A 14271-nucleotide genomic window follows, 5' to 3' on the forward strand; every position below is an offset into this window, starting at 1 on the left:
TATGCGCATAGGGAGCAGCGCGAGCCATTCAACGCGGCTCCCCGTGCTAGAAACTGCTAACGTAGTTTAATAGAAGAGGCCCTTAGTTTTAACACTGACTAGGCCACAATATTTTCTTAAAACACAAGTAATTTTAAAAGACACAAGACCACTTGAATTTGAATTTCCTATCTCTTCAAGAGCTTAAGTACGGTAATATATGGTCTGTAAGGATGCCCATTACTATCTGGAGTGTTATTTTAAGTTTAGATGCTGTCTCAAGCCAGTATTTTAAGCTAAATTTTAAGGTATTAGTTGAGACATTTTTCAGGAAGAACTGGTTTCTAGTTATTGACAACCTGGTTTTAAGATGAATGAACTCTTTGGGCGATTTTGAGCATAGTTCCCAGGACTTCAGGTTTTGCTTCGTATTCTGCAGAAATGTTAATGAGCTTTGTCACTCAAGTGCAGAGTACTAATCTTAAGTAGATATGGCAACATTCCAAAAATATTTGAAAAACACAACACACTAGGTGTCTGAAGGTCTTATGCATGAATAGACAGTGGGTAGCTTCCTCTAGGTTGGTTGTGAAGATGCCTTTTTAGGTTTCAGAAGACCAGTTCTAGCACAGATTGCAGACTAAGTAAACTATTTGTTTAGCTGAGTTCTTAACACAGGCTGGGGAACTTCCACCAAAATCATATCAATTTGCTTATACTTAGCTATGTTTTGGAAACATACTATCATTTCATGTCAAAAATGTTCTTATAATGATTCAAGGAAATAGCAATATGAGAATCCTAATAAAATAACACCAAACTAGGAGAGGGGTTTGCTAGAACCCGATGATAACTAATTATGAAAGTCTCTCAAGAGCTCTCAAAATACTGTTCTATACTAGTTTAGGAAAGATTTGAACCTGGATAGTTCCAAATGAATGTCATCAATATGCAAGGCCAAGATCATCACAAATCTGAACATGAGAGACACACTTCATTAAGTCTTTTCTAAGGTATCAGGTCCCAAGTTTTTGAAGGCATTGTAATATAAAGCAGAGCTAGAGGCTAAGTCTCCATAGCCAAAGCAATGTGCAAAAAAGAAGCATAATATGGGATGGTAAACCAAAATCTGGATTAGCCAAGCAGAGCTCACCATATCAAATTAAAATGAACATTTTGGATTAGTCACAGTACAAACATTACTATAAAACATCAGTTTTAGATATAGACAAGTCACGAGAGACTATAATGGGCATAGGAACCAATGGTGCAGAAATCAGTGTATGCCAAAAATACTGATAATTTGCAGCTCTAAAGAAAATTTGAAAAAAAAACAGAAAGAAAAATTAATACACTGACATATGGGAAAAAAACAAACCCCAAAATCTCAATGTTGCTTAAATAAAACAAAAGCTGGTTTCAAATCATTCATCTGTTTCACAACTATTGTACTGGAATATTTTATGGCAAAAATGAATATGGTGCTCTACAGAGAAAGAAAGCAAAATGATTATCAAACTGAAATAGTCTGTAAATCTGGTGGCATTTTCCAATTCAGACTTTCAAATGAGTAAGGCCAATATTCACCAGTACATTTCTCTGGGCTCCATATCTCAGCTTTTGCCTACCCTAACAATGGCACCCCATAGAGAAGTGAATAAAAATCATTTGCTATCTTGTTTTCTCTTTTAATGCTGCACTACTTTAGAAATATTTTATCAGCTTTTCCATGAGATCCAAATGTATTCCATTACACGAGCATTCATTTTTGCAAAAACTCAATATTAAGTAATAGTTACAGACTAATACAATAACATTCCTCTGCTGTACAAATTAAAACTTTGTTTTAAAGAAATGAGCAGTCTAAGAGTTATGTACAAAAGAAACCAGCAAGCATATTTTAAGTGAAATGCAGTATATTACTGCTAGCTGTCTGAAATACCTTCAATGTCAAATTAACAAGGAAAAAAACCCAATCATTTAGAACAGATTTCCAAGCTTTACATTGTGAATTCTCAGGAATATCAAATCATGTCAAAGGAGAAATTCTAGAAAGCAGTGAAAAGCATATATACATTTTCCTTAGAAACCTTAGTCAGGCTTCACACTTTTAAAGTTGCTAAATTACAATATTGATTTATTTTAAATCTGCAAGACAACTCTGCTTTATCCGAAAAAGCTCACATCTTTGTTATAGTCCCCACCTTTTGATTACAAATAAAGCACTGCACAATTTTATTTTTATTTTTTTGTTGTTGCTGTTTAGGTCAAGGCATACAATCTTATACTATGGTGCCAAGTATGCACTGGTCGCTTTGTGCTCATCTCTCAAACAAGTGCAAACATATTTTTTATCAGAATTTGCAGGCATGCAACCTTTCCCTTAAAACTACATCAATACTCTTATTTTCCTTAAATCAAACTAGTAACTATATGTTTGCTTTCATGAACCTAGAATCTCATTGCTTTAAGGACTCCTAAAACAAGCAGTGTCTTTGTATTCTGAAATGACACAAATATAAAAAAGACCCCCCTCTCAAAAAAAAAGTCCACATTGTGCTCTAATGTGCAAGAAAGCAGCAGCTATTATTTTCAACTTGAACTAAATTAAAATAAAAAAATAAAGGGGAAAACCGTTCACTGAACAGCAGATTAGCAGTAATGTTCCTCAAAAATTGATTATGAGTGCCAGATGCTGAATATCTAACAGCGAATGCTGAATTTGGGTTTAATATTTTAGGATTCTACTGCAGATCTAAGCTTCTTGCTGTGCTGGTCTCTTCAAATCCCTGATCTGTTTCACTAAGTAGGTCTTCTCATCATTAAATTGTTCATCCTCGGTTCTGTCATTCTGAAACTTGCTGAGAAATTCAATTAATTTGGTTTGGTTCTTGAAAAGGATGTCTAATATAGGCTGGGTCTTGTTGGGATTGGCTACAAATACCTGCAATTAAAAAAAATGCAAGAGAATGAACACAATGCCTATGCATGATTTTTAAAAAGCGCTTTTATGACTAACTATTTAGGCTCAGCTTTATTAGATTACTCCTGGCGGAATTCTGCGTAAGTATACAATGCGGAATTTCCACAGAATTGCAGAGTCACACAGAATTCACTTTTCCCACACAGAATCTCAACTGTGTCAGCATCACCATCTTCAGGTCATGGTATCAGCAGCAATTCCCCACACGCTTCCTGTCACGAACCCAGAAGTCCCACTGCGACAGAGGGAAGACTTCCGGGTTAGTGGCAGCCAGCATGTGAGAGTTACTGCCGATACTGCAAGCCTTAGAATACAGGGGAGGAGAGGAAGGAAAGTTAGTGGCACAGGGGGATGAGAGGGAGACATGCATGGTGAGGGGAGAGGATGAAATGAAACATAATGGAGAAGGGAGAGATGGTGCATGAAGAGGGATGAGCAGGAGGAAGAGATATTTATATTTAAATGCTGATTGTTTATTTTATTCTATGCTTGGTTGTGAATAGCATACATAGAACACAGGATACTGCTGTATCTGTATTATTGCTAGATCTGTATCAGGTGGGAACAATATTGTGCGATGATGGTTCCCCTCATTCCAATTCATAGTCCAAGTTTTAATTTATGACCTGGGTGGAGATGTACTGAGCACAATACACAAATTAAGACAAATCAAGATATATTTTTCAAATATTTTATTTTGAGACATAAATTAAGTAAAAATAGATTTGTATAAACAGAATTAAATAAAAATAATAGAATAAACTAAAAACCAATCAGCATTTAAATATAAATATCTCTACCTCCCACTCATCCCCCTCCATGCACCATCTCTCCCTTCTCCATTATGTGAGATGGATCCAGGAGCAGAATGAAGTGATAGAGAGATGCCTGGAAATGGGAATGAGGGAAGAGAGTGGGAGGATTGCTGAACCATGGAGGAGAGTGCAGCAGGGATGAGATAGGGAGATGTCAGGCTACGAGGATGGGGAGGGAAGGAAGATGCTGAGAATGGTAGAACCCTGAAGGGGAGGAGAGGATGGAAAGGAAACAGATGAGAGAATAGATATATTAGAAGGTAGAAATATGGTAATGGAGGTGCATTGAAGATGAAAGGGAAAGGAGGGCCGAGGAAAGAAAGAATGGGGAAGGAAGAAAAGACGGAAATTTGATAGGTAGCTGAAAAGTGAAAAAAAGGAGAAGGGTAAGAACGAGGCAGAAAAGAGCTTAAAAGGAATGATCGATATGTCTGAGGCAGGTGTAATGAGGGAATAGACAGGAGAGAGTAGAAAAGACAAATGGACAGCAGCCACTTGAAGGAGAATTAGCAGATGATAGGAAAGCAGAAAAGAGAAACTGGAACCAACATGATGGAAAAATAAAACATCCAGACAACAAAGGCAGAAGAAAAACATTTTATTTTAAATGTTTTAAATGGAATATGGATAATTAGCATAAATACTGTTTAAATTCTGACAAATAAACTTGCAGAATTTGCTAATTTTGTGCACAGAATTTTGAATTTTTTTGCGCAGAATTCCACCAGGAGTAATTAGATCAAGAACATACTTTTAACTGAACAGTTCCCAGGCCCACATTCCACCTGCTACCCTCCAAGTTTAGATCTCATTGCTTTATTTTCTTCCAGCAGCATGTGTGGCTCCTTCAGATTTAATCATAAGAACTTAAGAGTTGCCATTCTGAGACAGACTGAAGATCCGTCAAGTCCAGCAGCCAATTCAAGTCACAAGTACCTGGCAAGATCCCAACAGATTTTATGCTACTTATCCTAGAAATAAGCAGTGGATCTTCCCAAGTCCATCCTTGTAGACTTTTCTTTTAGGAAATTATCCAAACTTTTATTAAACCCTACTACTAAGCTAATTGCTTTTACCACATTCTCTGGCAATGAATTCCATAGTTTAATTACATGTTGAGTAAATATTTTCTCTGATTTGTTTTAAATGTACTACTTAGTAAATTCATTGTGGGTCCCCCCCTAGTCCTTGTATTTTTGTAAAGAGTAAACAAGTTATTTACATCTACCTGTTCCAATGCACTCAGTCTCCAATGCTCTAAACCAGTGGTCTCAAACTCGCGGCCCAGCAGGCACATGTGGCCTGCCAGGTACTATTTTGAGGTCCTCGGTATGTTTATCATAACCACAAAAGTAAAATAAAACAGTTTTTTGATCATATGTCTCTTTAGCTATAAATTGCAATATTATTATTAAGACTTAGCCAAATGGAAAAATTCATAAACTATAAAGAGCTTTGCCTCATGCAAAATTGTCATTTCTTTAATAAGACATTAACTATTTTTTCTGAGGCCCTCCAAATACCTAGAAATCCAAAATGTGGCCCTGCTAAGGGTTTGAGACCACTGCTCTAAACCAATGTCTCTCAAACTGTGTGCCACAGCACAGCAACGTGCCCTGAAGAGATTCTGGGTGTGCCACAAGAGATTTCAGAATTTTACTTAGTTTTTTAAAATTCCCTTCATAAGTATGTACTAGAATATATAACATATGTCATATTCGCAAGAGTCTGTCAATGTTATGAGTGTCTGTGTATGTGAGGATACAATTGCCCAAACAAGCATCATTCTTTGATGTAATTGGTCCTTGAAAACTAACACCAAGTAATTTTAGTTTTATTTTTATGCAGCAGTTATCCTAACTTGAGTAACAAAGCAATCAAGGCTTTGTTACCGTTTGGATCTTCTTATTTTTGCAAACTCAAATTTTCAGCTTTGACAGAAAATAGATTGAAAAAAAAGAGAACTACTGCAGATGATGGATGATGAAATGCACCATCCATCATCTGTTGCTTGTTGACTATTAAGCTGCAGTTTGAGTTAATTTGTACTTAAAAACAAGCACATCCATCACATTGATTAGCAATTCTATTCCATTGTTACAATTACCTATACCAGGGGTGTCCAATGTCAGTCCTCGAGGGCCGCAATCCAGTCGGGTTTTCAGGATTTCCCCAATGAATATGCATTGAAAGCAGTGCATGCAAATAGATCTCATGCATATTCATTGGGGAAATCCTGAAAACCCGACTGGATTGCGTCCCTCGAGGACCGACATTGGACACCCCTGACCTATACATAGCTTAAAGAACTTTAAATAAATAACTCTCAAATCAAATTTTTTATTGGTTTTGCAATTTTATAATTTCAATTATAATGTGCCGCAAAAACCATTTGCTCTGTTTAGTGTGCCGGAGCTAAAAAAGTTTGAGACACACTGCTCTAAACTTACCGTGCCTGTAACCAGTTCTAACCAGTTTAGTGTACAAGCATTTTAGCTTCCGATGCACAAAATATCTCTATATGATCTTTCCCGTGCCCCATAGCAGCCTTCAAGAATAGTATAGAAATGTAGTACAATGAGCTCATTATTATTAAAATAAGCACTCTGGGCAATGCCCAGACATTGCTGGGTAATGCACAAAATGAAGCACCAACTTTTAACGCTCCAAAATTCTGGAAGGTCTACAGAGAGGTGGAAGTTAAAAGAAAAAAAAAAAAGGTCAGAGAAAGGGCGGGACCGCCGGAAGAGGAAGCAGCGTAGATGCAGGGCTAAGAGAAGGGGCAGGACCGCCGGCAGAGGAAGCAGCAGGACGAAGGTAGGAAACTTCTACATGATGGGGTGGGGAGGCTGTGGAGGTGCGAGCGGTCCTTCGGGATGGGGGTGCGTGTTCGAGCACGAGCGGTCCTTCGGGGTGGGGGTGCGAGCGGTCCTGCGGGTGGGGGAATCGGACATCGGGGGGGGGCATCAGGCTTTCAGGGTGGGGACAGGACTTCAAGGGTGAGAGGAGAGTCGGGGCGGGCTAAAGGAGAGTGGGCTGGCCAGAGGAGAGTCGGGGCGGGCTAAAGGAGAGTTGGGCTGGCCAGAGGAGAGTCGGGGCGGGCGAAAGGAGAGTCGGGCAGCGACGGGAGAGTCGGGGCGGCATGCGCGGTATACAGGTGTGCGCGGTATATAAAAATTTATTTACATAATTACAGTTCCCCGCGCGCTATACCCGTGTGCGCGTTTTACACGGGTGCGCGGTATATGAGTGAAAATACGGTACTTTCTCCCTCTAGGGAATTACTTTGGTAGGATTTTTTGCCCTTCTTTTTTTTCTTCCAGGTGTAAGTACTTCTGCCAAAGCAAAAACCAGGCAAGAACCTCCACACACACACACACACACACACACACACACACACAATCAGAACCACACACATACAATCAGAACCAACAGACAACAGTGGGGGTTCGAAGACAAAGGTGTGCAATTTTATTCAACAAATCATAGTCTTATGCAGTGGCTCGACACGCACTTATCTGGCGTGTGCAGTGAGTTCTGTAATACACGTTCGATTTCCTGTGTTACTTTGGATCATCAGTTTCTTAATTATACGAGTAATTGCGATCGTGAGTTAAAAAGGCTCCTGAAGCAGGCCGTACCGGCTGAAACACGTAAGTACTTCTGCAACACAGTATGGCTGGAAAACATCATATCACCAAAGCTGCTACTCAGGTTACAACTTCTGTCTCTGTGCAGACAGAAAATGTTACCCAGGCAGAGGGAGTGGTTCCATGTACCAGCTGTCTTCAGCTTGAATCCCTCATGAAGGAAGTAAAAGAACTGAGAGAGGAAGTGGCAAGACTAAGAAGCATCCGCGAGAATGAGAGGTACATCGATGAAATTCCCTCTGCAGACCAGACATGAAATTTCCTCTGCAGACCAGACATAATGTCACAAGAGGTATGCTATCTACCTGGTGCCAAAATCCAAGATGTTACAGAGAGCTTGCCGAGACTCATCAAGCCTGATGACTACTATCCGATGCTGGTCGCCGTACCTCAAGAAGGACATGGCAGTACTTGAGGGAATACAGAGAAGAGCAACTAAACTGATAAAGGGAATGGAAAATCTCCCATATACCGACAGATTGAAGCAGTTGGGACTTTTCTCACTGGAAAAGCGGAGACTTAGAGGAGACATGATAGAAACCTTCAAGATCCTGAAGGGCATAGAAAAAGTAGACAGGGACAGATTTTTCAATTTAAGGGGCACCACAAGTACGAGGGGGCACTCGGAGAAATTAAAGGGGACAGGTTTAGAACAAACGCTAGGAAGTTCTTTTTCACTCAGAGGGTGGTGGATACATGGAACGCGCTTCCAGAGGCTGTTGTAGACAAAAAAACATTAAATGGTTTCAAAGAAGGTTTGGATAGATTCCTAGAAGAAAAAGGGATTGAAGGGTATAGATAGGTATAGACCACTACTCAGGCAATGGGCCTGATGGGCCGCCGCGGGAGCGGACCGCTGGGCAGGATGGACCTATGGTCTGCCTCAGCGGAGGCAACTTCTTATGTTCTTATGCTCATCCACATTGGCACTAACGACACTGCCAGGTACCACTGCGAACATGTTAAAACTGACTTTGTGGCTCTGGGAGAGAAGGTGAAGCAGTCAGGTGCGCAGGTGGTATTCTCATCCATGTTCCCCGTTGAGGGTAAAGGCCAGAGCAGAGAAGCTCGTATCCTAGAGATGAATGCTTAGCTACGTGGATAGTATCGTCGAGAACGTTTTGGCTTCCTGGACCACAAAATGATTTTCCAAGGGCTGCTGAACAGAGATAATGTGCATCTATCAAAGAAGGGAAGAAGTGTCTTTGCCGGCAGGCTGGCTAATCTACTGAAGAGGGCTTTAAACTAGAAGTGATGGGGCAGGGTGATCAAAGCTCCCGGGTGAGTATAAGCCCTCAGGTAAATAAATCACTGAATACCTCTACACGGATGGGAATAGGGGGCAATGTCTGGAAAGCAGTATATACTAATGCTCGAAGTATGGGAAACAAGATTCTGGATCTAGAAGCTGTGATGGAAGAAGAGAAGTTGGATATAGTGGCGATCACAGAGACGTGGTTTACAGAGAAGCATGACTGGGATGTAGTTATACTATGCTATAATCTGTTCAGGAAAGACAAGGAAGGAAGAAAAGGAGGGGGAGTAGCGTTATATGTTAAAAATCATATTAAAGCCACACAATTGCAGGATCTGAAGGGCAAGGAAGAGGCACTGTGGATCAATCTGGAAAGAGGAAATGGTGAATATATTTACATTGGTGTGATATAAAGGCCTCCTTCACAGATGGAAGAAGTAGATAGAAATTTAATAGTAGACATTCAGAATATATCTAAAAAAGGGGAAGTCTTGTTAATAGGTGATTTTAACATGCTAGATGTTGATTGGGGTATCCCTCTTGCGGGGTCTTCTAGAAGTAGGGAGATCCTGGATTCCATACAAGGAGAACTGTTCCAGAACTCGGTAATGGAACCCACGCAGGATGGGGTCATACTGGACTTAGTGCTTACAAATGGGGAAAGTGTTTCTGATGTTACAGTGGGTGATCATCTGGCATCCAGTGATCACTGCATGGTACGGTTTAATATTAAGATGGGTATAGAGAGGGCGCATTCAAAAGCAAAGGTTCTAGACTTTAAAAAAATCTAACTTTGGATGGGGGTTTACATCAAAGAATTGTGTGGGTGGGAACGTCTGGAAGGAGTGGAAATGCGGTGGGCAAAACTGAAAGGGCGACAAACCTTTTTGGGAGGCAAGTAAGAAAAGTTAGAGGAAAAGAAGGCCGCTTTGTTTCTCAAAAGTAGTAGCTGAGAAGGTAAGGAATAAGAGGTTAGCTTTCATAAACTACAAAAGATCGCAGAAAGAGGAAGACAGGCAAAAATATCTGGAAGGGCTGGTCGTGTAGTCAGGAAAGCAAAGATGCAAATGGAAGAAAAAATAGCTGACACGGTAAAATGGGGAGACAAGCCATTAAGATATATTAGTGATAGGAAGAAGTGCAAAAGTGGCACTGTGAGACTCAAAGGTGAAGGGGAGGAATATGTAGAAGCCGATAAAGAAAAGGATGAATTGCTTAACAAATATTTCTGTTCTGTGTTCATGGCTGAAGCGCCGGGAGCAGGACTGCAGAATACAAATGGATCTCCTTCTAAACATATTGTGGAATGTTAAGCATTTTATTTTCCTTTTTCCTTATAGAGATATATTTTTTTCTTAATATTGCTAAATGTGCTTTACTAATATAAGCAGCTACTGCCCGAGTTCTAAAATTAATATTAAAAATAAAGAAAAAAAATATGTTGGAGAAGTAAACAGGCACTTAATTATGAGACAAACTTTGAATTTGAATTTGTAGCTTTCTAATAACTGGAGGCAAACTAAGTCCATACACCATGGCCTGCAGGGACAATTGGGCACCACTACCAACCCTGGATGACTCACAATCCAGCGAATGATTCAACCTAGCTTGGGCCATGGAGGAAACACGTACAAGAGCCACTTCTCCGGTCACAGTTGGACTAATGCATCCAACCCTGTGCTTTCAGGCTCATATCTTTGGTGTAAAAGCAAGCCACTTCTGTGTTTACTGCTGAGGCCATCAGATCCCTCTGTGGATGCTCCCACTGCTGAACAATGGAGTTGAATGCCTGGGGGGGGGACAATGACCATTCCCCCAGGTCATAAGTCTGCCTGCACATTTTCCACTCCTGCTAAGTGCGCGGCCAAGAGAGCCTGCAAATGAGCTTCCATCCCTGAAAAAGGAGTTGAGCTTTTAGGCATTAATGGGGCACTTCTGAGGCCTCCTTGCCCACTGACACAGGCCATCGCTGTTGAATTGTCTGAGTTGATTGCCTTGCCTTCCAGAGACTTCTACAGTGATGCAGCGATAGCCGAATGGCTCTTCTAGGCAATTTATGAACCACTTTTGCTGAGCCAGTCACCAACAATCCTGAACTGTGTGTCCATTGCAATGAGCCCCCCCTCCCCCAACCTTAAAGGCTGGCATCGATCATTAGTATCTCCCAGGAGGAAATGTAGAGAAGCTTGCCCCTTGAGAGGGAAGTTGTTTGCAGCCACCACCAAAAGCTGTTCCTTGCTTCTGGTAACCATGAAGTGGTTGCTGAAGCGAGTCCATCTGAGGAGACCAGTGAGAGATATGAGAGATTTGGAGAGGAATCATGTGCATTCCTCTAAGACTGCCACCATCGAACTCCCCAGGACCTGCAGATAATGCCACACCATTGGAGTCTAACTCTATAGCAGGTCTGAAATCTGCTTCTGGAGGTTCAGTCTGCATGGTTCTGGAAGAAAACCTGGCCCAAGGCCATGTCGGACAAAGTCCCAGATACTCTAGGTAGTGAGTCGGCTCCAACTGACTCTTCTTGAAGATGACTATCCATCCCAGGTCCTGGAGGAGTTAGATCACTCTTGAAACCTTCTTCTTCCCTGGACGGGGCTCTGATTAGCCAATTGTCTAAATGTGGGTGCACTTGGATCCCTGCCTTGCAGTGGTGTGCTGTATTATCACCACCATGAATTTGGTAAAGGCATGAGGTTGCATTGCAAGGCTAAAGGGGAACACAGAGAACTAGAAATGCTGCGCCAGAAGCCTAATATGAGCCTTTTCATAAAACACTAAAAACTTGACTTTACTCATAATGTTAGAATAGTGGATATAATGGTGGTGTGTGGATTTTTGTTTAGTTTTTTTATTTGATAGTAATAAGAGTTGAGATAGGAGACATTAGGGATGTTGTTTGTAACCAGAAAATGTTAAAGGTTTTATTAATGAGTGTGGGAAAGGGAAGATTTTGAACGGCGATATCATTTGTGAATAGCTTTGTTTTCATTAACAGATGGTACATAAAAACTTATACAAATAAATTAAATAAAACATTTTCTTTAAGACAAAATTCATTGTGCACCATTACCTTAAAGACATGAAATGCTTCAAACTGAATGTTGCGACTCTTGTCTCGTAAGAGGTTCATCATTAGTTTAAGATTTTCAGGTTTACTAATATATTTTGTCATAATTGTGAAATTGTGCCTGTCCAAAAGCAGCTCGCCAAGCAGCTACAAGGGAAGAAAGAAACAAATATGTTAACACTGAAAACGACTTCTTACATTGCTATTCTGTAAATTTTGCATAGGAAAAATAATTCATTAAACTTGTCTATGAAAAAACGGGGGTATAATGCAATATTTTATATACCAGTAGTTATTCTACCGGTCTACTATAATTCAGTTTATTTGGCAGGTCTTAAGTCAAATTTGCATAGATTGCACAAAATTCAGAATGCGGTTGTGAGTCTAATTTTTTATTTGAAAAAATCAGATCATGTTACTCCATACTACCGTATTTTCACGCATATAACGCGCGCGTTATACGCGTTTTTACCTACCGCGCATACCCCTCGCGCGTTATATGCGTGAGCGCGGTATACGAAAGTTTTCAAACATAGTTCCCACCCCGCCCGACGCCCGATTCACCCCCCCAGCAGGACCACCCGCACCCCCACCCCGAACGACCACTCGCACGCGCTCCCACCCGCACCCGCATCCACGATCGGAGCAAGAGGGAGCCCAAGCCCTCTTGCCCGGCCGACTCCCCGACGTCCGATACATCCCCCCCCCCCGGCAGGACCACTCGCACCCCCACCCCGAAGGACCGCCGACTTCCCGACAATATCGGGCCAGAAGGGAGCCCAAACCCTCCTGGCCACGGCGACCCCCTAACCCCACCCCGCACTACATTACGGGCAGGAGGGATCCCAGGCCCTCCTGCCCTCGACGCAAACCCCCCTCCCCCCCAACGACCGTCCCCCCCCCAAGAACCTCCGACCGCCCCCCCAGCCGACCCGCGACCCCCCTGGCCGACCCCCACGACCCCCCCACCCCCCTTCCCCGTACCTTTGGAAGTTGGCCGGACAGACGGGAGCCAAACCCGCCTGTCCGGCAGGCAGCCAACGAAGGAATGAGGCCGGATTGGCCCATCCGTCCTAAAGCTCCGCCTACTGGTGGGGCCTAAGGCGCGTGGGCCAATCAGAATAGGCCCTGGAGCCTTAGGTCCCACCTGGGGGCGCGGCCTGAGGCACATGGGCCCAACCCGACCATGTGCCTCAGGCCGCGCCCCCAGGTGGGACCTAAGGCTCCAGGGCCTATTCTGATTGGCCCACGCGCCTTAGGCCCCACCAGTAGGCGGAGCTTTAGGACGGATGGGCCAATCCGGCCTCATTCCTTCGTTGGCTGCCTGCCGGACAGGCGGGTTTGGCTCCCGTCTGTCCGGCCAACTACCAAAGGTACGGGGAAGGGGGGTGGGGGGGTCGTGGGGGTCGCCAGGGGGGTCGCGGGTCGGCTGGGGGAGCGGTCGGAGGTTCTTGGGGGGGGCGGTCGTTGGGGGGGAGGGGGGTTTGCGTCGAGGGCAGGAGGGCCTGGGATCCCTCCTGCCCGTAATGTAGTGCGGGGTGGGGTTAGGGGGTCGCCGTGGCCAGGAGGGTTTGGGCTCCCTTCTGGCCCAACTACCAAAGGTACGGGGAAGGGGGGTGGGGGGGGTCGTGGGGGTCGCCAGGGGGGGTCGCGGGTCGGCTGGGGGGTCGGTCGGAGGTTCTTGGGGGGGGGGGCGGTCGTTGGGGGGGGGGGGGGTTGCGTCGAGGGCAGGAGGGCCTGGGATCCCTCCTGCCCGTAATGTAGTGCGGGGTGGGGTGAGGGGGTCGCCGTGGCCAGGAGGATTTGGGCTCCCTCCTGGCCCGATATTGTTGGGGAGGCGGCGGTCCTTCGGGGGGAGGGATGTATCGGACGTCGGGGGGGGGGCATCAGGCTTTCAGGATGGGGACAGACCTTCAAGGGGGGACAGTGCACGGAAGTCAGGGGGGGGTGAACGGAGAGTCGGGACAGCGCACGGAGAGGCGGGGCAGTGCACGGAAGTCAGGGGGGGGTGAACGGAGAGGCGGGACAGCGCACGGAGAGGCGGGGCAGTGCACGGAAGTCAGGGGGGGTGAACGGAGAGTCGGGACAGCGCACGGAAATTCAGGGCAGTGCACGGAAGTCAGGGGGGGTGAACGGAGAGTCGGGACAGCGCACGGAAAGTCGGGGCAGTGCACGGAAGTCAGGGGGGGTGAACGGAGAGTCGGGACAGCGCACGGAGAGGCGGGGCAGTGCACGGAAGTCAGGGGGGTGAACGGAGAGTCGGGCAGCATGCGCGGTATAATCGTGAGCGCGTTATACCAAAGTTTTTGTGCTTATCATCGTGATTTCTGCGCGCTATACACGTGTGCGCGTTTTATACGGGTGCGTGTTATTTGCGTGAAAATACGGTACAGACAATTCCATTGGTTGCCTTTTGAGGTCAGGGTTTGGTTTAAATTTGGGACGCTCTGTGATAAAGCCGTATATAGTCAGACACCTGGTTATTTACTAGAACAAGTTATATTTTTTAAGGCGGTTCG

At 44.0% G+C, this 14271-nt stretch overlaps 1 protein-coding gene across 1 annotated transcript in view; it reads right to left on the minus strand.

Annotated features, from left to right (window-relative positions):
* Positions 1-366: 366 nt before the first annotated feature.
* Positions 367-14271, minus strand: part of CAB39 (calcium binding protein 39) — a 122144-nt gene continuing 108239 nt past the window's right edge. Inside the window, exons 8-9 of the mRNA XM_033959115.1 lie at positions 11756-11899; positions 367-2923 (exon numbers count right to left, since the gene is read on the minus strand). Coding sequence (XP_033815006.1) covers positions 2735-2923; positions 11756-11899 — 333 coding nt within the window. The 3' untranslated portion in view covers positions 367-2734. The remainder of the gene's footprint in view (positions 2924-11755; positions 11900-14271) is intronic.

Source organism: Geotrypetes seraphini, chromosome 9 (assembly GCF_902459505.1).
Source record: "Geotrypetes seraphini chromosome 9, aGeoSer1.1, whole genome shotgun sequence".
NCBI lineage: Eukaryota > Metazoa > Chordata > Amphibia > Gymnophiona > Dermophiidae > Geotrypetes > Geotrypetes seraphini.